At 44.2% G+C, this 26,410-nt stretch overlaps 1 protein-coding gene across 1 annotated transcript; it reads left to right on the top strand.

The window, feature by feature from the left end:
• The first annotated feature begins 885 nt into the window (after positions 1 to 885).
• POU2AF1 (POU class 2 homeobox associating factor 1) lies at positions 886 to 25,911 on the top strand. The gene is made up of 5 exons (XM_033121899.1): positions 886 to 1,093; positions 20,015 to 20,145; positions 20,654 to 20,696; positions 20,781 to 21,046; positions 23,679 to 25,911. The coding sequence occupies exons 1-5, from the start codon at positions 916 to 918 to the stop codon at positions 23,991 to 23,993; spliced, it is 933 nt and encodes a 310-aa protein (XP_032977790.1). The 5' UTR covers positions 886 to 915; the 3' UTR covers positions 23,994 to 25,911.
• Positions 25,912 to 26,410: the final 499 nt, after the last annotated feature.

Below are 26,410 nucleotides of genomic sequence, written 5' to 3'. Positions count from 1 at the left end.
GCCTAGGAGGCCCTCACCAGGTGGTCTTGACCCCAAACTGACTGGATCACCAGGGCCTGAGCATGTCTTGGACTTTACCTACACAGTGGCAGAAGGCGGCTTCCAAACTGAGAAGGTGTCTGGCCTGACACCCCATACACTATTTGATGGCGAACCCCACTACCTTCCTTTGAGAAGCTTCATACTAACAGCTGTGTGGGTGCTGGGAGAGAGGCCCTGTCGATATTGTGCCTGCAAGTTGCCTTTGCGTAACCAGCTCCAGTTAAAGAGCATGGGTGTCTTCTCCTTTCTTTCCCAAGTGAGTTGGCCTCTTTCTTAATGGGCGTATGTATGATCAGAACCAGTGTTCCCCCATATTGAAGCATGATTAAGCCTTACCATTTTGGTGGCAGCTGGAGGGCAACCGGAGGGGTGTTTTAAAATGGAATAAACAGAAAAGCAATATTAAAAGAATGAGGAGGTTGTTTAGTGAGGCTTGAAGAGACTACAGGTGTTTCCTCCTGTGCTAAGTGAGAACGAGAGACCCCTGGGAATAGCATTTCCCGCTGAGCAGGGCCCATGGCAGACTGAATCTTACTGACATCCTGATGGTGTAGAAGCTTGAACGTGGAACTGCAGAGTTTTCCACGGGGTCTTTTGGGCTCATTGTTGGTGTGGGGAGGTATACGACTTGACACATGTGCTCACACTGTTCACACTCATACACACTTTCACACTCACCATGCATCACATCACACTCTGTGGCCACGTCCGAGGGACCATGGCTTTCTGTGCTGTGTTGTTGTTCAGATCCAGCTGGCTGGCTCCGCGAGTGAAGTAGTTTGCAGCCGGTGGGCCTCTGAGGGTGTGCACAGGGGGGGTGGCAGGCAGCCTCACTGAAGAAAAAGTGCCTGGTGCCTGAGGTGGGAGGATGTGATGACGCTGTGCCCCTGCGCAGCGGGAACTTGGGCCTTTAAAAAGCTGAGGAAACAGCCTGAGCAAGCAGTGGCTACACTGGAGGAAAGCACACCCAGATCTCACATTAAAGAAGCCAAACTGTCTGCTTCAAAGAGAAAAGGCAACATCCTGTCACAGGCCATGCTCTGGCAAAAACGTAAGTGGTTTGGCCGTGGCTGTCAGAGCCATGTAAGCATGGGTAGGGGCTGGGGGTTTACCAGTTAGCCCGTAATTAGAGAGCTGGTAGTGGTGATGGGGGCAACAGCAGTCTAGGTTCCTAGCCAGGGGAGCAGGGAGGAGTGAGGTGGGCGAGATAGAGCCTGGTGGAGAAATAAGCCTGTCAGAGGTGATGCTGATTTTCCAGGCTGGAGGGGAACGAACTACTGTTCCAAGGTGGGACAGCTCATCATACCTCCGCTGCTGTGCATGAATCACTGCGGTGAAGAAAGGGCAGTTTATGATTCACAAAACAAATATCAAATGTGATATTGGTTTGGGGCTGGGAGGGGAAAGCTGTGGGGTTCTTACATGATACTACTTTATAAACAGCTACTCTTCAGCCCAAGTCTTTAGGTTCAAGCCTGTTGGCCTGTTTCTCTCTGAGTTACTTAGCTTTCTGCCAAAGGTGTGATTTGTTTCTGTGAATTCATTGGGACAATGTGGGAAGTTGGCTTTGTCAAGCAGGTCTTCACTCGCTTCACTGTTTTCCCTCTTGGCTTTCTTCTTCCCATTCAGTGGCAAGCCTTGTGTGCCCCGCACAAGGGGGCAGCAGGTTTATCTTTGACCTTAATGTTTATCCCTGCAGTTGGATGGAACAACTGTGAACTTTATTTTCCACTATGTGGGACTGAACAGAGACTTGTGTTATTAAGAACTGAAGTCATACAGAGATTTATCTACAACATTCCCTTCCTGAAATAACAAAGTTAACGCAATGGCCTCATGACAGTTGAATCTTATTGGGGCTTAGTTCTGTACGTCCTCAAGAAAGAAATACTACTAAACAATTGCTCTGTCTTTTTAAAGGTCTTTCAAATGTGTTTTAATGAATTTAGGTACACCCTACCTCAAGCAAACTTAATATAAGAGAATCTAGATTTACAGAAAAAGATAAATTAGGGAGTGCATTTCTTTTACAAAAAGATATTCTATTGGAGCCCTTAAAGTTCCGAAAATACACCTTCATTGAATAAAATATAACCTACTGTCATTTTATCATTAGTTCATTGTTTCTTTATTTCTTGTGTAAATGCTCTGAAATTGAGCTGGTTGATATGTAAGATGGAAGAAAGATTTCAAAATTTCTCAGATTTTGAAGTCTCATCACTGTTTGATATTAGCAAGATGCAATTTTTTTTTTTAAATAAAAAGAAGTGAATCCTAATTTGAGTTTGAGATTTATGGAATCCTTCCAAGATCATTGGAGATATTCTAGTATGGGTGGTGTGCAACTGCTACCTGAAGGAGAAGAGAGCAAGACCCTAACCTGTGGGGGCAATGATAGCCAGCCCCGCGGGAATGCCAAGTGGCTGAGGACAGGTGGACATTAGTGTCTTTAGTGGAAGCTGCTGCATGTCCATATGCCCTTAGAACTGAATCATTGGGTTTTATGTGAGGCCCTGGAGGGACTTCTGCCTTGTTCCTACCTACGCAGAGCAAGTCAGTCCCCTTTTATATATAATCTTTAGGTTTCTCAAATGTAAAATGGGGTAGAGATGATACCCATTCTGCAGAGCTCCCCTTAGTAAGCAGAGATGCCACCAAAATGATGTGGATTGCTCTGATTTTATTTCAGTGTCTGAGACCTGGTTTGCTTCTCTGTGTTTATATTCTCCCCTCTTGGTTATATACACTACATTTTTTTCTTCTTTAATTCCTCCTAAGAGACTAGAAATTTTTTAAAAAGGGGTTGCTGAAGGCATGTTTCCTGTTCACACCCTGGAGGTCAAATCAGGTGCAGCATAACTCCATCCCTGGGGAGGGCACATTGTAATCTTGTCAGTTGAATAACTGGGGGGAACAGTTGTACGTGTTCAGATGCACACAACCAAAATTCTCCTTAATTGTCCTTTAGCACCTTAGAGGAACTTAGGAAAGGCCGTGGTCACTGGACGCAATCCCTTGTCTAGGATCCAAGTCAGGCCCTTGTCTAGGGCACCGAGGGCACCTGGGTGACTAAACCCTGTGGGAAAACCAGTAAAAACAGGGCAGCATTGTCAGCGCACTTAGAATCACCTGCTGGAAGGGCAGGGTTTGAAATCAGACACCAAGAGTGCTGAAAAGGCACTTTCTTTTTTCAGAAAACACCCTCAAGGCATGAGCTGAAATGACTGTACTACAGGGTTCTGGAAAGGGTTAAGAAAACATTCACTTTGTAAATGTTGCCTCTTCCTTACCTGGCCCATGACCCTCCTTTGTGGACTAAGTGTGAACACGGGCTTTTGTTCAGGTCAGCTCAGACCTGATAGCACACAGAAGTAGAAATCTTCAAGCCCCATCCACACATTTGAGATTTACCTGACTGATCCATTGGATAAAAAAGTCCCTCCACCTGCAGATTCTCCCCCTGGATTCTGCACTTGGTCCTCTAGGTCCCGCGTGGATGTGAGGAACTGACATCCACTCCAAGAAGAAGCCCTTGTTAAGGCCAGTGACTAACAGTGCAGCACAAAGAGCAGGCACGATGGAGTCAGCAAGTCTGGGTTTGAAAGTTGGCTCTGCAACTTAATTATTTAAACCTAGATTTTTAAAAATATAGAAAATGGGAGATCTTAGGTGTGCCTTACAAGGTTTTTGTCAGAGCTAAAGTAGAGAATGTAGGGAAAGTGTCATGAAGTCTCCTGATACGTAATGACAGTCATGAGAGAGCACCTTCCCTCCAGTGACACCTCCTGTAAGCCCATCTCGAGTGACCAGGGTGACACCAAAGTCCTTCCTGTCTATCCTTTCCCACACTTTGATTAGAATAGTTAAAAAGGCACAATCAAAATATTCTTAAGTGATATGATCTTATGAACAGTTTTCCAAGGGGTCTGCACACTATGGCCGGAGTGCCAAACCAGTCCTGGGTTGTAATTTTACAGGAGCACAGCCCCGTCTATTCATTTACATATTGTCGGGCCTGCTTTTGCTACAACGGAAGAGTTGAGTAGTTGCCACAGAGACCATACGGCCTGCAAAGCCTAAAATATGTACTATCTGGCTTTTTGCAGAAAACGTTTGCTGACCTTGGATTTAAAATGATTTGGGTAATACCTTTGCTATTCATTTCCTTAGGTCACTCAGTATACTGAGTTTGCACAATGCCAGCACCAATGGAGATAAAGCTTGCAGTCAATTGATTAAGTGATTTGCATGATGCCGAAATTAGATTCAGTTGACTTCTTTTTCAAAAGCAATGGTACTGTGTGTAATAAACTAAACACCATTTGTTAGAAAATGAATGAACTGAAGAACTGATTTTTATTGTTGTTACTTGTATTAAGGGGAAATCTACATGATAATGAAAGGCAGGTCTGACTGATTTCCTTTGAACTGGCTATCTGTCTGATGTCCCATAGACTTGGACTTGGCATTTCTTTGCTGTAGTGCCCAAGGAGGCACCTTAGGAACAGGAAATAGTTTTATCATATTATTATGGCATGGATGTGCCTTTGCTTTCAGACAACTTGAACAGAGCAGAGGTTCACCAGACAGATAAATTAGGGTCTCAAAATTCTCATTAACATAGAATTCTGGATTTACTCCAGGGTTCCACTAAATGGTCAACTCTTTAGGGCAGTTAAAAATGCAGTTAAAGATAAGAAAAACTTGTAATAAATTTTTGGAACTCTATCCCCTGCATAACTTCAGAAAAATAAGAAGTAATTTACGTCTCTGGACTGTCTCTAATATTTCTCTTCTGTGTTACCATCTTTGTTTACTTAATAAGCTCCTTTGCTTCCTACTATGTTTATCTGTTGATTCAATGGTTCTTGTTGATAAGGACAAGTAGGATCCAAAAGACAGGTAGGAATTCACAGTCTCAGAAGGAGGGGAAGTAAGTGACATCTACTAAACTCACAGATTAACCGGTAAAAGAGCAGATGATTTTCAAAATAGATGTTTCACTTCCTTCTCCCTAAAGTTACTACAGAAAAATGCAACTTTGTCTCCCTTGACACCCAGAAAGTTCCCGAGTCAGAGATTTTGAAAGCTCTCTTCCATTCAAAGCTGCAAATCTATTCTGTTGTTTGTGAGGAACAACAACAAAAAATCAAGGTTGTCTACACTTATTAACTAAACATGTGGACATTTAATTTACTTAGAAGTTCTGTAAAATTTTACTTCTAAACATTTTTAAAATAAAGGTGTTTTTTCCTCTGACTTCTTTCTAAAGTAGTTTATTTTCCCACAGAATAAAGATGTCCGTCAGTTTCTCCCTTTGAGCCAAAAATACCAAAGTTAGCTAATTGATTATGATCATTAACATAATTTTCACCTTTATGAAATTCTTAGCAACATTCTAGTTTTCTCATTTTTCTAGAGTAACTGTAAGAATGGGCCTGCCTAGGATGGAGAGGCCTTCTCTGAAATCTTCTGGTTTTGGTTATATGATGCTATGGACAAAACATGGCTGTTGCAGGCAGCAGACATGGATTCTATTTTCCAATCCATGTAATTAGACAAGCCACCTAACCACTCTGGGTCTCAAGTGTTCCAGCTGTAAAATGGGACTCGCCTTTTCCTGCCTCAGGGTAAAGAGACCGAACTCGACTGAAGTTTTCCAGCTTTAATTGCTGAGCTCTTATGAGTGCTTATAAAAGAAACATTTATGTTTTCGGACGCGAAGCCTTCATTTAACAGAAGGGATTCTTGCATCTGCTTACAGCAGTGCTTTTAAACCTTGACTACACATTGGAATGCTCTGGGAGATTTAAGAAATACTGAGGCCTAGGTCCCGACCCAGACAGAGGTTCTCATGAAGTTGTCCTGGGCATTAGATTTTCAAATGCTTCCCAGGTGACTCTAATGTAGTCACTATGAGGACCCCCGACCTGGAGACTGAAATTGATGGCTTCTCATATACTTTTGGACATTACGCTACTGTGAGCAGAACATGCCCAATCTATATTTATCATAGCGATAAATATCTGCTGTTGGGCATCGAATACTTATTTGGTGTGTGCAGTGTACCAAAAGTCCTGTCGGATCTGTTTGAATTACATTTGGTTGCTAGTGAAGAGACCTGAAACAACATGGATTTAAACAGGACAGTGATACACATTCTCTCACATAAAAGAAGTCCACAGTAGGCTGTGTAGCACTGTATGGAGTCTCCACAACAGCCCAGGCCACTTTTGTCTTTCTGGTCTGCTGTCCTTGGCATGTGGCTTTTGTCCTCAAGATTGCTTCATAGTTGCCACTGTAGCTTTAGCCATCACATCTGTGTTTTGAATAACTAAGATTAGAAGGAAAGGAAAAGTCAGAAACATCATGCCTTTCTATCATTGCCTTTTCCACCAACACACATCTTCTGCTGACATCTAATGGCCACTCCTATCTGCAGGGGAGAATAGTGTAATGGTTTGGCTGGGCACATTGCTACTTCCCATAATGCAGAGGGTGTTGGTCAGGAAGGAGGGACAATGTTGGGTTGTGGCATCTGTGGGTCTTTACCACACTTTGAATGCATATCTCATTTAATCCTCATAGAAACTCCATGAGGTAGGTTCTATTTTAAGCTCCATTTCATAGATGAGAAAACTGAAGTTTAAAGATTAGGTTAGTAATTTATCTACACAACTAAAAGCATCTGAACCAGACCATGAATATTGTCTTGCTAAGCTACCCTGTCTCACTCACAGGGCTTAGGAGGATGTTCTTGGTAAAAGCATAGGCCTTCCACGTTAGATAAAGGACCGATGGCAAAATGAAATGCACCAGCTGGCAGATGTCTGGTGATATCTTGAGAACTCATTTTTTTTGTGGGAGGGAGATGTTTTCATTAAACATAAACAAAAAAGGACTCCTATCAAGATAAGTAAAGAATACTTTCAAATCAATAAGAAATTTAACTTCCAATCAATTACAAAGCAGTAAGATGATATAATAAAAAATTGTAAGAAATTTGAAAAGGTACTTAACAAAATGGACAATGATCATATGAAGTTATATCAGTATCAGTAAAATGGAAAATAAAACAATAATGAGATATCCTTATTTTAGATATTCATCAAAATGTCTAAAAATAAAAATTTTTATAATTTAAGTTTGGTAAGAATGTAGATCAATGGTATCCTTGTCAATACTGAGCATTTGCTTTAAACATTTTAGAAAACATATTGGCATTATCAACTAAATTTACACATAATATATAATCTGGCAATATCTAGCAGAAATGTATTAGTGTGTATAAGAATATGTATGTACAAGAATATTTATAGCATTATTAATCACAATAGCCACAAAGTAGTAACCACGCAAATATCATCCACTCCAAATAATAAGTCAACAGAACATTATATAACAATAAAAACATTGAACTATGACTACATGTACAAAAATAAACAAATCCAACAATTTGAGCCAAGTAACACAAACATAAGCAATTATTTTTATTTCATTTATTTATTTATTTATTTATTTATTTTTTAAAAACTTTTATTTATTTTAAGCGTGTTTTTGCAGGACCCATCTGCTCCAAGTCAAGTAGTTGTTTCAATCTAGTTGTGGAGGGCGCAGCTCACAGTAGCCCATGTGGGGATTGAACCGGCAACCTTATTGTTAAGAGCACTGTGCTCTAACCAACTGAACTAACCGGCCACCCTCATAAGCAATTATTTACTGGATTATTCTATTTATGTAAAGTTTAAAAATAGAAAAACGAATATACAATGTTAGAAACCGTAATACTTGTAAACTTTGAAGAGGAGAGAGAGAGAGGAATATTTGGGAGGGAGTCTGAAGAAAACTTCCAGGATTCTCAATACTCTGTTCTTTGAACTATTTATCTAGTTAATAATAATTTATTGAGCTCTAAAATATTTTAATGTACATTTTGTGGATATATTCTATATTGATACAATACAATTTTTAAGAAGATGTTTGGTAATAGTTTAGAATAAAGAAAAATGGAAACAAATGTCCTTCAATATGTTGAAAACTTATTTTTAATGCAGCTTACTTATTGAAGGAACTAAGGTCTTTGCATTGCTGCTATGGCTCCTCCAATGGGTTCTTTGCATATATTTTAGCTGCAATGGAGGGCTCAAAAGGAAGAGAGGGACGTAGAATGTCCCCAAAATAACCCAGCCCACCTGTTTTCTAGCAGTACGAATGAAGAGTCCTGTGTGGCAGCCTGTGCTGGGAGCCAAAGCTTCTGCCTCCTTGGCACTTCTTTCATTCTGAACTGTCTAGACTTCAGAAGAGTCAGGCTATTCCTTTGTGTACTCACATACGTGCGCGCGCGTGCGTGTGTGTGTGTGTGTGTGTGTGTGTGTGTAGGTAAGGGTGTGGAAAGCAAGGTATAGAGAGTAGGGTTTAATTTTGACTTAGACAGTGACATCTCTGTTCTTTCTTTGCCGTTAGTGGTTTTAAAGTTAGCCTCTGGAGCAGACAGATCTGAGTTTGAATCCTAGATTTATACCTCACTGGTCGTATGATGCAGGCAAGTCCCTTTGCCTCACTCTGCTGCCATTTCCTTTGGTACACAATGGGAATACAGTTCTTACTTCAGAGGGTTGGGGTAGGTGTTTACTCTGTGCTTGGTGTTAAGTCTACATCTAATAAATATTAGTTGCTATTATCATTTTCCTATTCTCTCTCACTTTTACCTCTGAGGACAAAGGTTATGTAGCTAATTTTAAATTACAGTTTGTGTGGCCTCTGAATTCGCATTTCTTGTGAAATAGCAGAACACGTATTTCCAGTCTCGTCCCTCGTGGTGAGGTTAATGACCAGGGCTAATGCTGACGGTTAAGCTGGCCATTCTGTGACCAAACTTGGAACCTGGGCCACAATTTCCTACCAACTTCGTAAGGTGGATGGCAGCAGGCTTGCACTTACTGGCAAGCTTGTATTTGTTTTTTTAATTCACAAGATTGAATTGACGTGTTTATAATCTCGATGCAAGGAGGATGACATTTGAGCATGCAAGAAATAGCACAAATGATACCGAAAACTGAAACAGCAATGTGCTGCCTGCTTTTCTTAGTAATGGTTTCATTAGTATCACTTTCTGGGAAGAGCAGGTAGCCAAAGAATTATAAACTAGAGTCATTCTCAGACCAGGTGTTGGGACCAAAAAGGATTTGACCACACGTAAGAAAAGCTGAATTATTTTTTAATCCTCTGGAAAGAATCATAATTTAATTGGAAGAGTCCAAAGATTGTTATAACTTTCCAGGACTGAGAATTTCTGGGAACATGAAAAAGAAAGGAAAAAAGAGAGGCAAAAAAGTTGAAAATAGGAGCAAGTTTTAATGCTGAATGAAAGCAAAACCAATGCAGGAAAAAAAGGTGTGAGGAAAATCAACCACCCATTTATCACCCCATGCATGCATCCATCCAATAATGGAATTATTTTCAAATAGAAAATTCAACTTCTAAAATCAGTTATCTTCAGCAGGAGGGACGGGAAGATGGACTTAAGGCAGGTGTCACGGAGCATATGGCATTGGAGGTGAAGCCTCAAGAATAAATGATAACCAGATATTTTACTCAGATACTGGGGGTGAAGAGGCATCTTAGGACATAAAATATGAGCACCGGGAAGAAAATCCAAAGGCATGTAGGCTGATGTCTACAACATGTTTGTCACAGATTCCTTTATTCAAAAGAAATCTACTGCAGAACTCCAAAACAAAAATAAAAATGGAGCAGTTTTGGGGGATATCAGAGCTCTGATTGCTCATTCACCCCTATACCCCTCTGCTTCCTTTCTCGTATTGGCAACTATAGGCACCTTTGCTGTATTCCAGGGTTCTTTAGATCACAGCTTGACAGCCCTGACCTGGACCAACCCTCCCTTCCTTCAGCTTCCCTGACAGCTGGTCACAGGTCCTTGGTTACTTCCAGGGTAAGGACCTCGTTCCTAGAGAAAAGTTATTGTGAAGCAAGTTGTATTTGTCTTTATGAAGCTGTGAAGGTCATATTTTCAGTCTATGTGAGTATCTATGTGGGAATTAGGAGGGAGGTACATTCCTTAAAGATTGACCTAAAGACTTCTTTTCCAGGCTTGATATCTAACAACTTCTCCAATGTCCTTCACAAGGGAATCTCCCCCACATTGTGGGGCCATTGGTAGTAACCCAAAGACTTAGCACAAGAGCTTATCTTGACTGGCAGTTATATCTCACATCATGAATCAATGATTAGGGATACTCATACAGGTTGCACCCCAGGCTACCATCAGTTTTGGGGCTTGGATAGTTGGGTTGGACCCAAAATGTACAGGTGTTGCTGGGTTTGAAGAGTCCTTCTTCCAAGGATATGGTCCATACCTAAGGGTCTCAGGGAGCATTTATTTCTTCTGTAAGAATCTCTTTGGTAAGCGGGGAGAGGGGTGGTAGATGAGGGTAAAGGGGATCAAGTATATGGTGATGGAAGGAGAACTGACTCTGGGTGGTGAACACACAATGGGATTTATAGATGATGTATTACAGAATTGTACACTTGAAATCTACATAACTTTACTAACAGTTGTCACCCCAATAAACTTTAATTAAAAAAAAATAATGCAACGAGTGTATTAAATTATAATGAATATTCTTTATCCTTAAAAAAAAAAAAGACAATTCCAAACTAGATGTTGCTTAAATCGAGGAACAAGCAATGAGATTTCCTTTCCGCCAGCTTCCTAACCATACATTTTTCCTGTTCCAGATCAGACTGGCAATGCTAGATTCAGGCTATGGTCTTGATCTAATAAGGAAAGATGTATCAGTGTCCTCTGCTTTACCTCCTCTTTTGGTGCTGCCTTGCTATAGAATTTGGGTGGACGTCTTGGTTTGGTTCACCCCCTGATATGGTCTTGTGCTCTCAGTGTGGGCTCTTTCTGTTCTGCTTTGATCCCTGCTGCTCTCAATGAAGTTGAGGCAATGCCCAATACGTCAGCTAAAAAACTGCCTTGCACTAGGAGGTGATAAAAGTCCCCTCTCTGACCACTGAAGAGCCTTCTCACATTTCCATCTCATATGTGATACGTACTCTGAGGGTTCCAGCCCTTTGAAGAAGTATCCATGACTATGTCCCTGTCCTTTTGGAGATATGTACAGGTTCCTCATGTCAGGACAAGAACATGCCATCTTACTTTGTCTGCCATTCAAAAATCTCCAAAAATCTCCCTGGGGTCATCTTTTAAAAACTCAAATTTGCCATAAACTTAATCTTCTGGTGGTGTCTGAAGAACGAAATCCTGCTCAGCTCATGGTATCTTTACCAGAGGCCAATGCCAGGATTTTGATGTCTCCTGTTTGCAAGTGAGGTATTGGGCCATTCTCTCTGTGGCATCATTGGCCTCCCTGTCTCCTGCTTGGGGACACTAAGCCCAGGCATCTGAAGGATGACTTCCAGAAGCACAATGAAGGCAGGTAGAGATGAGCCTTGCCAGCACTAGAGGGTCCTGAGTGTTCTGAGGATAGAGACATTTAGTGTCAGGATGCATCAGTGTGCGGGCAAGCCAGGGCCACTGGACCAGACAGGGGTACTTCTCTGCTAAGTGCTGGGCCATGGATTGTTGGCTGCGATCAAAGGAGAACCAGCCACTTGTGAGCACCTACTATGTACTGGGTGTTTAACGGTGTTAGTTTTATATAGCCCTCACAATAACCCATCAGGTGGATATTATTCTCATTTCGCAAATCGCACATACAGGTTAAGTGATTTGCCAAGGGTCACACAGTGATGTGCTATGTAGTAGCTTTTCCAAACTAGGTCTGTTTGAGTCCCAAACTACACCATACCACCTCTCAATGCCAAGGATTTTAGGGGTGCATTAGATGCTTCTTTCCCTCCCAATTGAAATACATCCACCCTTAGATAGAGGTGGGCTCTGAATTCATTGAGGGTAGTGATAGTCTGACTCAAAAGCCCCTGCAAATTTGAATCTCAGGATGTTATATCTGAGATTCAGTACAGAACCTCTGAAGCCAGCTGATCTCTATCTTAGAATCTGAGTTCTCAGGACTGGTCTTCCCCTAGTGGGCTAATCTGCAAAGAGAGGATAGGACCAGCTGGTGAAACATCTTTGGGTTTATCCAGGTCCCTAGGCTGGGGAAGGACCCTGAACATCTGGGGATACTTTGTATGCCATAGGCAAGACTTACATTCATGGTGTGGGTAGAACCTGACCCTCGAGCAGACTCATCATGTCTCTTGCCACTTTCCTTTTTATACAGCCCCTACAGATTGGGGCCCCCAGCTTGCTGCTCATTAAAGCCCTACTGAGTCGAGTAAATATGGAAACCAGCCAAACAAGCCCGAACCCTTCAACCACGAGGCAGATGTAGTCCTGTCATAGTTTGTAATTCTAGGTTTGCTTGTGCAATTATTTCATTAAGTCTACACATCCCACTAGGCTAGACAGTAAGTTCCATGGTGGCACCAACATGGTTTACTCTGCTCAGCAAGTACTTGTTCAGTGAATGCTCTGACAGGGGTCTCCTAGTCTTGCCCCTAACTTGGGACACGGTGTATGTGACATGGGAGCCCTTTCTGCTCTAGTGACCCCAGTTTCTGTAAAAGGCGGGCAGATGCAGCTGGTTTCTCAGGTGGACCTATCCACTGTCATTTCAGTTGAAAATACCAAAAATAAAACTTTGCGGGGAATTGTTTGGGTCTCTCAGTTCTCGTCACTCCTCATGTGAGCAGATTGCTAGTAAACCTCTCATGGACTTTCTCTCTCAGCTGGGAAACACTATTTCTTGCGGGGGAGTTGGCCATCATTGGAGACTAAATCAGAATGGTCCAAGCCCAGACTCCGACTGGAGGAAGAAGTGTTAGAATTGGACAGGGCATCATTCAATGACGGACCTCGTGTTACCTAGAAAACTAAACGTTGCTTGCCTGGGTAGGAAAGAGGTGGACAGTAAGGCAGAAACGGACTGTGCTTGGAATCAGAAGTCCTGGGTTTAGTTGATGACGCTGTTATTTACAAGTACAGTCCTTGGGCAAGTTGCTTAACACCTCTGAGCATTACTTTCCTCATCAGTGAAAAGGAGGGTGAGAGGAAGACCTCCCCTGCCAATCTCAGAAGCTGTGGTGAGGCTTCACATGAAATCATTTGTGTCAAAGGCTTTGTGAGGCACAGTACATCATGCAAAGGTGACTGTGGTTATTTCTCAGTTCTTGGGAGTTAAGGTTGTGATCAGGAAACACATGGACCCTTGGCAAGCATTCATTCAACATACCCAAGTCTTCACAAAGAAAAGGAATTGACACTGTCTCTGGGAGTAAGGAGTAGACTCCAACAGCCTTCCCTGTCTCCTTGCTCTGCAAGAGGTTTAGAAGGAGGATGGATGCGTGGTGTGAAAGGTGCTGAGAGCTCCTGGAGGAAGGATGCCTTTAGCAGGATTGCATAGAAGGAAAAAGTCTAAAGGCTCTGGCACTACAGGTCTTTTGGCTGACCCTACCCAAGGTCATGGGGTGGAACATCCAGAACTTTTGGGACAATCCATGGAATCCTGAGGCTGCAGAGTGGGTACACCTTAGGCAGGAGCTTGGTGGATGAGTGTGGGCTGTGGGTAAATGGGCTCTCTACTTAAGCCTAATGTAACTTGGGAGGAGTGTGATCACCCTGGGTGACCCTTCCAGGTGTAGCTTCCTTTAACGAGGGATCACTTGGCTCCTAGACACTTTTGGTCTGGGACTCCGTGGGTCTAAGACTGAACAATTCTTTGCAATCACCCCAAAAGTATTTTAAGAGCTTCTCATGGCTTTCTTCATCAGGGTGTTCCCTGTAGGTTTTTTGGCTTGCTTAGTTCTAGAGAAATTCTAACTGATTGTAGCCCTCCTTTAGTCTTTCCCAGTGACCTGCCCATGGTTGGTGAGTGAGCTCTGTGGGGGCTGATGGGAATATGCTTCTTAGAATGGGGACACAGCGAGGGCAAATGCCACTGACCGTTCCCTTCCCTTCTTTGACTAGACCAGAGAACATGGCGTCTACCGCCATTTTTGAGATTTTTTTTGATAGAGACATCAAGACATTATGACTTACTCCTCTTTGGCTGTCGCAGCAGCCTCACAAGCGACATCAAACTACAATGAAGTTGAGGTTCCACTTTCTCATATCTTCTGAACACCTTCTTTAAAGCTTCCTTTTTTGTGCACCGATTTTTCCCCACTGCCCGGGTGTTATCCAGATTGCTAGCATATATGAATGATGTGTTGATATTTCCTGGTTGCAGGGCCTCTCAGTTCAAACATTAGTGAACAGAAAGCCCACATTTACATACATATGGGATCTCTCTGTTGGCCAACACTTTTTTAAAACAGTACACTATAATCTAGTGTAAATTGGGCGGGAAAGCCTTTCTATAGCGTGTCAAGTCCAATTTTGGCCAAAGCCCAAGTTCTTTCTTCCTGTTTGGAAAAAAATCAGCCATTGTCCATGAATAGAAAGAACAAATTTGAAAACTTTGACACTCAGACTTTCACTATAAGAACACTTGCATTAGTGTTTCTATTAAGGATCTGAATAATCCTTTAGCTTCCCTAAGCTAAACTTTCCCAGGAGTCCTCAGCTATCTTAGGCCGAGAAACAAACAATCTTCTTTACATTAAAGTGAAAAGTGTCAGCAACTTTTCTGACTTTATTTTCAGTTAGAAGCTAGGGCAAGTTTGTTAGCCCTAGGCTTGAATTCCTATTGTTTAATTATTTGTTTTTGGTTTTGCTACAAGTAAAGAGAAAATTATTTGTATTTCTCCTTAGTGAGTCTTTTTTTTTTTAAAATAATACTGAAGATTCAGCCACAAAAGAGAATAATATTTACTGTGGTTACTTGCAGTGATTAATAGTCTATCACGTGTCCTTCTGAGTAAGGAAGGTTTTGTCTTTCAAAATGGCCTTGTGTGGCTGCACCTTTGAGGTTGAACCAGTCACTTGTAGATGGAAAGCATTTCCAGAGAGCTAGATTGTCAAGATGGGTGGGATGGATTCCTCTTCCTGGTTCCCTGGTAATGAAAATGTGGGCTTACCTGAATCTCACTTAGCCCTTAGAGCAGCAGTCTCAACTTACTGCAGGTGTCCAACTTACTGCGTGGGTCTGGTGGCTCTTGGGAAATCTGTAACAGGACAATGGCTGAGAGGAGTCTTCTTTCATGATCATCTTGAAGGCTGTTCTAAGAACACTTGTCAGAAGACGGCTCTCTTAAAGCCGCCCAGAGGAGAAGTTGCAGCAATAAATGCCTGGGTGCTAGTTCCTCTAGAAGACATTAGGAGGGACCTACCTTCTTAGCTGAGTAGCTTCCTCACTCTGGCACGAATGTGGTTTGCACGGAGTCATTAAATAAACAAGTGCTGACAATTTTGCATATTTCCTCAGTGATATTTCTTATACCTTCATCAAGGCACTGGAGGGCCATGTTTATTTAAATCAGTAGAATCCACATGTTCCCTAAGCTTGGTGCAAAGCAAGCATAATGCCCACATGCAGCCAGAGCTCTGTCTGAGGTGACCAGTCAGCTTAGGGCTGTCATGGTCTGTGCTCTCCAGCGGAACAGCAGCTGCATGACTCTTATTTTTGTGATGTGGACCATGTCCGGGTGTGTGGCAGGAGGAACTGAAATGTCCTGTGCTGACTTTTTATACCATCAGATTTTTTTCGTTGCTCTTTTTGGAAAAGGGAAGCCCTTACTGGGGCCGAATTTATAGGTTTTTCTGTAAATGAGTTTTGTTTTCTTCCCAAACTCCACTGGTGACTGATTTCCACTGGTGGAAAGGCAAAATGGCTGAACTTCTCAGACTGAAAAAGGAGATTACCAATGAGGGACAAGAGACTCTTGTTTAGGTGAAAAGATTTTTCTCAGTGGTGGATACTTGGATGCCCACAGGAGACTTACAGGGCCTTCAGAACACAAGAAAAATGGTGAGAACGCTACAGGCTTTGAAGGTGTATTACCTGCAGCTGAAATTTGATCAGGAGGCTATTAAAATCTCTGGTCAACTCTACTCTAGATAACTGGACTTTCATCTTCTGTGTATTATTTCAATCTCCTGTTTTGTTTGCTTTGGCTCTTATTTATTTATTATTATTTTAAGAAATTATTTTAATAATCTTAAATTTTTTCTTTTAAATATTATAGTTTAGTTGTTTTAAAGCTAGCTCAATGCAAGGATCCAGAAGCCCCAAGGCAAAGCAATCATTATTTCAGACAAACTTGGTTTCCTCTTCCAAATTTGTATTTGTGGGCTCATTTCTCATGCTGGTGGCAGTAGGGAGTACAGTGTTTACTGTGGAATTAGAAGTGTTTATTGTTGCTTCACAAAGGTTGGTGTGAAAGGCACCAACTGCAAGTTTTCACCTTGCAAATACACGTGGCCGTTGGGCTCCTGTGGGAATTGTCTTGAGTCTTTAGACTCTGATAGTTCAGGGTCACTTTGCAAAGATACTATCAGAAGCACCCTCATTCTTGCCTACTCACCTGGAGTCAGTTACAGGATACTTTGGCAGCTAGTGGTAGACTTATGGGTGGGCAGTCAGGAGCTCCTTGGGAGCTGTGGAAGCTTTGTGACTGCAATAGGTACTGCTTTCCATATGGTGGTTGTTCCAGGGCTTGCATACCTGTTGACATTGCGAGTTCCAAGGAAGTCCAGACATCAGAGTGATGCCCTCTGCTCATAACACCTCCCCCAAGCCCTCTTTGTTCATTGATTCAAAAACAACAGGAGGCAGGCAGTCTTTGCTTGACAAGATCCTGAAAATGCCCAGCTGGCCACTTTGCAGCCAAGTGTTGGATGTGCCTACTTCCTGGGAGGGAGTGGGATCCAGCGTGCTCTCAGTCCTTCCCCAGAGTACATGCAAATCAGAGGGGGGATTAGCCATATACCTGTCTTTGATCTGATCTGAGATGTGTGCATGTGGGATTGAAACTGTCTTGTCCCCAGCTGAATTAAGAGTGTGGCTACAGTGCTCAGACCTCCAAATAACTCTGTGCCCCGAGTTTCTCCCAAGGGCGCAATGCCTCAGGCTGCACTTTGTGCTTAGGAACAGCTGGAGACCGAATGGGAGACCAGTGTAGGTTGAGTTATATGGGTATGAACAAAGCTGATGTGGCCGTGGGTGACTGTGAGAATGAGTAAGCAGAGTGTGGGAGGGCAGGTGCTCCTGTTTGCTGCCATGTCAGGCTACACCTGGGGTCTGTGGTCAACACCGGGCATCACCTATATAAGGGGAAGTGGCAAGTAGAACTTGTGCAGGAGTGCTATGCCCGAAGGACACATGGAGGGATTCAAAACACGTCAGTAAGAAAGAGCTAAAGGAAAGAGATATTCGTTCCAACTCTACAGGGGACCTGGTATCTGTCTTTAGATGCTGGAAAGGGTTACTACTATTACGACTGCTACTACTACTACTGAATACATTAGCTCACATTGATTTGATGCTTACTCAAGTGCAAGCTCTGTCTTAAACATTTACATGTAATTCTCAAATTGCCCTACAAAATACATACCGTTATGATCCTCTTTTTATAGATGAGAAAGCTGTGAGTGGATTACGAATTGTGAGTTTCCTTAGAAGGTGCTGCAAGGAAAAATCATTACCAGGAGGCAGGTCTAGTAGGAGGAAAAGCTTTCTGATATTACAGCTTTCCAGAGGAAGGTGGAAGTGGGTGTGGGGATGGGAAGGAAAATAACATGTACTGAATATCTATCATATCCTGGACATGGCTTTGGGAGCTTCCCATGTATTATGTCAGTTAATCCTCATAACTACTGTGTGAGACAGGAATTCTTATCCCCATTTCACAGATGAAGAAACTGAGTCTCCAGGATATTAAATAAATCACCTGAGACTTGAATACAAGTAATTTTGGCTCTCAAGTCCATTGTCACTTCAGCTTAGAAGGGGGGTGATAGTCCACAGGTGGTGCTGGGCACAGGTAATAGGCTGGCTCCCTTTGTTATACACTCCCATTTCAGCCTGAATTCACAAGTTGTAAATGCTTTATTGCTTGTCTCTCCCACTAGACTGTAAGATGCATGTGGGCAAGGGCCACACCTGTTTTATTCAGTGCTATATTCCTAGTGCCTTGGGATATCTGAAAGAATGCATGAATACCATTAGAGATCTCTTGTTATGACAGGGGAAGTTAAGAGGGTAATCACTCTCCTATCAGGATGTTGGAAGAAGTTCCTTGTATTAGATCAGGGATGAATGATCAGTGGGTCTGCTTCTAGCACAGCTTCTAAATCACCTGAGGGATTTTTATAAAATCCTAGGATTCCTAGGCCCACAGCAGACCACCAGAATCAGACTCCCTGGGAGCAGGCCCTGGGTATCTGTATTTTAAAATGCTATGTGGCCAGGTTAGGAAGTCCCCATGGATGCATCTGAGTTTGGGGTTCTCTGACACCACATCGTGTTTTCCTGAGGCTCTTGGACACCCCTTCCCACTTCCTGCTGCCTTCTCTGCCTGCTGAGCCAGGCCATGTGCGGGCCTGGAGCACAGATGGAGTCCTGGTGCTGAGTCAGGCATGGGATCTTATCAGCTGGGTATTTACTGAGCAAAGTTCAACTAGGGCAACGCTGCAGATCCGGGTTTAATAGATACCCAGGCTTCCGGGCTTTTGATTCAGAACCCAGTCCCTGGCTCCCTTATCAGTGGATGATAATGAACTCCCTGCGTGAGTCCTAAGGGCCAGTGCTACATGCCACCTTATGCTGTGGGCTGTCTGGGTGATGGCTGCATTTGGCTTGCTCTGCCAGTCCAGGAAGAGCCCTATGTTCCAGCTCCATGTTTTGGTTTCCTGGCTTTGATGACAAAAAGCATAGGAAACCTTCTCTCAGCAGCAAGGCTGGACACCCTTTGACTCCAGAGCACATGGATCACCACTGGTTATTTGTCCTGTGTCCTGGGAGCCATGCAGCAGCTGGGAACTATTTGCTTCAGCCCTTTCTAAAGACCCAGGAGAGGTGGAGGGAAGGTGAATGGCAGGCAGCACATTTTGAATAATCATACAATCAAGTAATTAACAAATAACTTATTAAGCTTATTATGAACATGCCACTTGGGAAGATATAGAGAAATGAAGTGCAATACCTGGTACTGAGAAGTTAGGAATCTAGTTAAGGGCATAAGAAATTCATACCACAAAGGATAACTAATTATTACACAGTCTAAAAATGTATTGAATGCCTACTCTATATCTGATTTCATGTTAAGCATATACTATACTTCCCATTTACTATGTCAGTGAGTCCTTATAACATTCCTTAAATTGCAGGTGAAGAGGCACACAGAAATGTAATAACTTGCCCAGGATCACACAGCTAGGATATGACAGAGGCAGGTTTGGAGGCCTATGCCACCTGACTCAGAGCTCGTGCTCTGACTGTCGTCCTCTACTGCCCCCTGTGATGAATACTAGCCAGGTCTCCAAGGGTTTAAGAGGTAGTAGGATGAAACAAATTCTGCGGGCTACACTGGTTGGCCAGGAAGGTTGCACAAGTCTTGTGTCAGGAAGAATCAAGCAGTTGAGAAAAGTGAGAGGGAATTCTGAGCAAGGGAAATCTCAAGGAAAGATGAAAAGGTGAGACAGGCAAGGAACATGTAGAGTCTAGATAGACCTTCTGGCTGGAGGCAGGGTTTATGTGGCCATTAGTGTGTGAAGTGGTTGGAAAAATGGGTTGAGCTCATTCTCTGGAGTACTTTCAATTCTAGACTAAGGAACTGGGCCTTAATTGTCTGGGTGGAGGGGAGCCATAGAAGGTTGGGGGCAGGAGGAGTGGCAATACTGGGAGAAATATTCCAGGAAGTGTCATGTGATCCTCTGCGCTCAGATACAATTTGGGTGAGTAGATCCTTGAGGACAGCAGACCTTTGATGTGGGGACTTGTCTGAGAAGGGAGATGAGCACTAGTGACACTGCTTTTCACAGCCACAGCTCCAGAACAAGCCCCGGCCCCACCCCGACCGTACCAGGGTGTTCGTGTGAAGGAGCCAGTGAAGGAACTGCTGAGGAGGAAACGTGGCCATGCCAGCAGCGGGGCAGCAGTTGCACCTACTGCGGTGAGAGGGTCCTCTGTGGCCAGAGTGTGTGTGGGCCAGGGGGGTCAGGGAGGAGTGTACTTCCTTGTCCTATGGGATGCTCCCTGGGGCCTTAAAGGCAAGATATTGCAGTGAGTAATGGCTGCTGGAGAGTGGACCTAGGGCAGAACAAGTTGGTGGTTCCTTGAAGTAGGATGAGGAATGTGGGCGGCTGCCTTGGCCCACTGAACAGAGCTATTGCCAGAGCCTGCGTGAGTGATTTACACATCCCGGTGTGAGTTGGGAGCTCCCACTGGCAAATGGATGGTGCCCGTTCCCTAAGTGCTTCGCCTGCTCGTTAAATAGAAAAAGAGATCCCTCAAAAGTATAGGTGGTAATGGTTGGGATAGGGGCGGGTATTTTGTTCTAACAAAGCAGATGCTCCCCGCCACCACGCTTTCCTTCCCTGGGGTCCTCTGGGCGAGTTTCCTGCAGAGGGCTAGTTGGAGATGGCTGAACACTGACCCTCGTCTTCTCTTCTCCCCTCCAGGTGGTGCTGCCCCATCAGCCCCTGGCCACCTATACCACAGTGGGTAAGAGCTCCCCACAGCCCTGGCCTCATCCAGGCCCCTCATCTAAGTGGCACCTGCAGCTCTATAATTTCCTTCTTCCCACAGGTCCTTCCTGCCTTGACATGGAGGTCTCTGCCTCCACAGTGACGGAAGAGGGGGCCCTGTGTGCCGGCTGGCTCTCTCAGCCAGCCCCCACCACCCTCCAGCCCCTGGCCCCGTGGACGCCCTATACCGAGTATGTGTCACATGAAGCTGTCAGCTGCCCTTACTCAGCTGACATGTACGTGCAGCCAGTGTGCCCCAGCTACACGGTTGTGGGGCCTTCTTCTGTGCTGACCTACGCCTCCCAGCCGCTCATCACTAATGTCACGGTATGTCACACAAAGGTAGAGCTGCACCAACACACCCTGCACCAACCCAGCCTAGAGCACCCTTTTAGAGCTTGGGCTGGCTTCCTGACCCCTGATCTTCCCTGCTGTTGATTCCCAGGATAATCAGGTCATCTAAGCCCACCTCATCCTCCCGAAGGGCCTGCTCTTATCCCACTGACCTAAAATAGTTTCCACATGTCAAGGTCTCCCTTACGTCTCATGCTCCTCGGGTTTGAGACGTTCTCCTGGTTCTCTGTTCTAAAGCATCCCTGTTGCCCCATAAGTAGTGAGTCTTGTTATGAGTCTAAGTTTTCAGTGAATGGGGTACCACGTGAGATATGCGTGGGGTCTCCTGCAAGAGCCAGCCTTTCCTTTCTATTCAGATAACTTAGGGGGTGATCATTCACATAACAAAGGGATTTACCAGAGATTTCTAGGCTGAGCAACAAGTGATATAACTTTTTAGAAAACTACTTTTGATGGAGTCAGATCCACCTGCAGGGTAATTTTTTGAGTTCAGCCTCTAGTGTCAAGATTGTCTGGGTTCAAATTAATGCCCCTTCAACTTAATAGCTATGTGACCCTGGGCTGAGTGACCTAATTTCTCTAAGCCTCGGTGTCCTCATCTGTAAAATGGGAATACTAACAAGAGAGTTGGTGTCAGGATCAATGCGATGATGCTTAGCATAGTTACTGGCATGTAGAGAGCACTCAATAAATGCTAGTTAGTACAATTGCCTCAAAGTCGGCTAACAACATGAATCAAGGGCTGCCTTCAAGTGCCAGATAGGAAAGGAAGGGCCTGCTCCCCCAGGAATGGAGGAAGGAAGAGAAATAATTGCATGTGAATGGTACCTGTTTGACCAAAGGAATGGGAATCCCCTGAGTGTTCAGAGGAGAAAGGGCCTATGGTTACAGCTGGGTCCACCTCCAGTCCAAGAAAAACGGGGAGGTGAAGCTGGGGCCTTGTGAGTAGTTGCAGAGTCCACCCTTGATGGTGGAGCTTGCTTTGGTTCCCCAAATCCTCTAGGTTTCCCTGAAAGGTCCAGTGTCATCCTGATGCTCCTGAACTTCAAGCATCATCCAGGTATGGCCTGCAGGAGCCCTCCTACCCTATGTCCACCTGGCCATCCAGCAAACAAATTGGGTCTCGATGATGGTGGAGAGGAAGGAGGTAATTTAATGCCTCTCCCAGGCAACTGACTCATTTCCATATCAGGGGGCCTGGGGTGGGAGTCGGGGCTGGCAGACTTAATGGTTCCCAACCATTGCATGACCAAGGATTTCTTTCATTATTTATCCTTTCATCATCCCCACCTCCTGCTTTGAAAGTTTCTGTGTATCAAACAAACTATATTTATTAAGAAATAATTTATTTGTTTTGCCATTTTGTAAATTGACTCATCAAAGCTGGTTAGAGCTACCCAATCGGTACTCCTGATCAGCAGGAGATAAGACCTGTTATGGCACTGGGTTGATGTAATTCTATCCCTGAGCAAAGAAATCTGCAGTAACAGTTGTCCTGCACAGGTTTCTAACTCGAAAATGAAGGGCTTCCCCTTGGATTTTTGAAATACTGGAAATAACAAGGCCTTGTTGTGAGGCCAGAAGGCCTCTGAGACCCTTTCCAGCTCCATCATTCCACAGAAAAGCATCCTAAAGTCTTGCTGTCTAAACTATGGTCTCTGGACTAGCTAGCTTGGCATCACCTGGGATCTGATTAGAACATGCAGAATCCAGGCCCCACCCCTGCCCTACTGTACTGGAATCTTTGTTGTCACAAGATCCCAGGACATTGAAATAAGCTTTTCCCTAAATGATTATAATAGTTTACTCTCAAGACACAGTGAAAACTGGAAAGAAATATGACAGGGGAGGCAGGGGTGGTAAGGGGAGACTCTGGCCCTCGCACATCATTCCATGCAAAGACTTTCCTCTTCCACCTGCTTCCTCGATGGAGGGAAATAGTAAGAATGCAGGCCGTGTCTCTCTTGCAGGCTTGACCTGGGGTTTGTAGGGTGGTCTCTGTGCAGATGAGAGGCTTGTTTGTAGAGCATCTGGGAACATGACCCTAACTTTTGGAGGTCCCTACAATGGCCCAGCTCAGAGTTACAGGAAGTTGAGGTCATGGGAGGTGAGTGGAGCTGTGTTGGCCCAAGGGAACCTCAGAATGCCAAAGCTGCTGTGTGGAATGAGGCCTGTTTTTGTCTTTGGGCAGGACTGTGGCCACATTTGTAACACAGCTTCTATGCTATGTGACAGGCTTATTGTTTAACATGTGGTATTTCCATTCATTTTAAGATGCACATCCCTGCCCCCAGCATTTTAACATCGCTAAAATTGGGATGAATTTTATATTCAATGAAATCTGGGGAAGCATCTCTAATTTGCTCAGCCCTATGATGTCAGTCCTATTTGGAACCTATTTTATAGATGAGCAAATACGCTTCAGAGGGGAAGCAGCAAGAGCAAGGCCATATAGCTAGTGAGTGACAGAATCAGGGATACAGAAGTATGTCTGGCTTCTCCCCTGGGGGAGACTTTGAGTAGGTGGAGGTGGAGCCCCCTGGAGTGAGAAAGACAGCAGGAAAGGGCCTAATTAATCCGCAGTCCTGTGTCTCCCCCATCACAGACCAGAAGCGCCGCCCCGCCCACAGTGGGTCCGCAGCTGGAAGGCCCAGAGCACCAGGCACCTCTCACCTACTTCCCGTGGCCTCAACCCCTGTCTACACTGCCCACCTCCACCCTGCAGTACCAGCCTCCGGCGCCAGCCCTGCCCGGGCCTCAGTTTGTCCAGCTCCCCATCTCCATCCCTGAGCCAGTTCTTCAGGACATGGAAGACCCAAGAAGAGCCATCAGTTCCCTGACCATCGACAAGCTGCTTTTGGAGGAAGAGGAGAGCGATGCCTATGCGCTCAACCACACGCTCTCCGTGGAAGGCTTTTAGGGTGGCTCCCGCCCACCTGAGAATCTAGTCGCCTGAAACTGACGTGGCACCTCAGATTCATGTCTGTCTGGAGTTGCCATTTCATGACTACACCTTTTACCCAAAGCTAGAATTGCAGATTGACGTCGACCTTCCTCCCTCCCTCCTTCCTTCACTTCTTCCCTCCCTCTCTCCCTCCCTCCCTCCCTCCTACTTTGTTTCCCTTCCTCCCTCCTTTCCTTTCTCTCTTCCTTTCTCTTTTTCATCAACCCCCTATTTCAGTTACTGTTTGGGACGGAATTGTAGGAATTTTAGAATACTATTTGATGCCAAGTATTGCATATCTGTGGCCCAGGTGCTTTTATTTCTGCCACATTTCATTTCTGGAGAAGGATCCTTCTCTGGAGTGCCCACTGCTTCATTGGAGCAGCAGCCCTGCTGAGCCATCTTCATTTGATCAGTGATGCCCTGCCCTCTGTCATTTTGAGATGTACGGGGTGTCCCGCGGGAAGACTGGCCCTGCCAGCACCTTCAAGGGTAGCCCCAATGCCAAAGTTCTTGAGGTGTCCGTTCTCACAGTTGCTCCTTCTTTCGCTGTTCTCAGCATGGGCCAGATTTATAGTCTAGGCCTCAGTCTCAAGGCCTGGGGCTCAGCGGGGTGGTGGGTGAGGGTAGGGGTGAAAACGGAACCTCAGAGTGGGTTGGGGCATGGTCAGAGGGACAGAGGAGGGATGCGTACATGCTGTGTGAATATGGGGTGTGTGTATATGGTGGGGGGGTGTGTGGGGGAGGGAGGGGTTTAGTTTTACACAAGAGGAATGATTTGGCTCCAGATCACTTGGTTATTACGAAGGAGAATAAATTAAAGAAAGATACTGCCTTGATAGGTGATTTTGCTAATCTCCAGCAGATACTTGCAAGGAAAACTGAGCTCTTATAATCAGGACAAGTGATGTGTCTGGCTATTTCTTCCCATGTCCAGACCCTCTGAGGTGCTGTGTGTACGCCAACACCCACTGAAGCTCAGTGATGACTGGATCCTTGCTTAGTGCTGTCACATCTGCTTCTTTAGTGTCTTAAAGCCTACATAAGCCACCATCCTGTGGTACCAAGGCCTCCTCCCCAAGCAGTATCCTTCTTGGGAACTTCTAGAGCCTCAGCCAGAAGTACCATTGCGTTTCCTTTCCATTTTTTTTTTTTTTCTGGAGAAACATCAAATATGTGGAGGCCTGGGCACAGTTGTCACTGGGGTGCTTAGCTCCTGACACTGGCTTGTGCTTTGGGAACTGGCACACCAGTCTGCTAATGACATCACTGTCGCCATTAGGTAGACATATTAGTTGGTGTAATCCATGTAGAAGTAATGGACTTTTCTGGGACATGACAGTTCCTTTGACATTTTTTTTTTTTTTTTTTGCCATTTAAAATAAAAACTCTGGGTAAAGCTGCCTTTAAAAACATTTTTTTCTGCTTTGGATTTATTTTGACCCAAATTTCTCAGTATCTGCCTAAAATCCTAATACAAATATCTTGAATTATTTTTATTCAGACTTAATTTTTAGATTTAAAAGCTTATGACAGCATTTTAGATGACTAATTTCCATCTTTGTTGCTAGTGATGGTAAATAGCCAGGTGTGGGGGGACAGTCTCAGGCCTGTTTGATTAAAAGCCTTGGTTTCTTATAGAAAACACTATGCAAAATCGTTTAGCTTACTGTTTGAGGATTTGCGAGGATGCAGAAGCAATCCCCATAAGGGAGTGTAAAGCTGGCAAAAACTAGTGAAGAAATAAAGTACTTTACATATTTGCTAAGTTTTAAATGGTGTCTTTTTTTCTTGTTATCTTGAGGTAAAATGTCTTGGTTGCAGTAGTCCATCTAGCTTTCTTCCTGGGTTTTCCTGCTAAGATGGAAACATTTTCAATAAAGACTTGCTCAGACTTTTCTGTGCCAAAGTGTTTTATTTCTTATGAAATTAACCCCCTTTAGCTTGCAGTCCCATATCATTATAGGAATGAGCTTACACCAATCTTGTTGATTTTGCAACTTGACCTGCTTTAAGGGGAAGACAAAACCAGCCTACCGTGCCTGCAGTCCAGTTCTCCCCAGTAGAAAGTCCGAGGCCAATAGGCTGGTCTCCAGGAGAGCAGGGATCTGAGGAGAGGAAGCAAAGCTTTTTAACTATTGCTCTTCCTGTTCATCATGTTACACTAATAACTTCTTATGACCCTGGGTGTCTAGGGATAAGACACCCTAGACACCATTGGCATTCAACCATTGCCATTTCCATAGCAGGCTCTTAAAGTCTAGCAGTCAGAACCCAGGGCCATGCGACATGATGCAAAGTGCTATCCCCAAAGGAAACCATCTGTTCGGGCCACGCATCATAATGAAATGAAAATTCAAGAAGCCAGCCAATCCCCTCTAAAACCAATCCTT

Source organism: Rhinolophus ferrumequinum, chromosome 11 (assembly GCF_004115265.2).
Source record: "Rhinolophus ferrumequinum isolate MPI-CBG mRhiFer1 chromosome 11, mRhiFer1_v1.p, whole genome shotgun sequence".
NCBI classification, from domain to species: Eukaryota; Metazoa; Chordata; class Mammalia; order Chiroptera; family Rhinolophidae; genus Rhinolophus; species Rhinolophus ferrumequinum.
Note: the sequence above shows the minus strand (reverse complement) of the source record. Positions and strands in the feature narration are given on the sequence as shown.

What these genes read in the sequence shown, in the direction of transcription:
- POU2AF1 (XM_033121899.1), top strand. Translation starts at nt 916, where the DNA reads ATGACGCTGTGCCCCTGCGCAGCGGGAACTTGGGCCTTTAAAAAGCTG. An exon ending in GGCCACCTATACCACAGTGG is followed by an intron (nt 20,697 to 20,780) that starts GTAAGAGCTCCC and finishes TTCTTCCCACAG; the next exon opens with GTCCTTCCTGCCTTGACATG. An exon ending in CGCTCATCACTAATGTCACG is followed by an intron (nt 21,047 to 23,678) that starts GTATGTCACACA and finishes CCCCCATCACAG; the next exon opens with ACCAGAAGCGCCGCCCCGCC.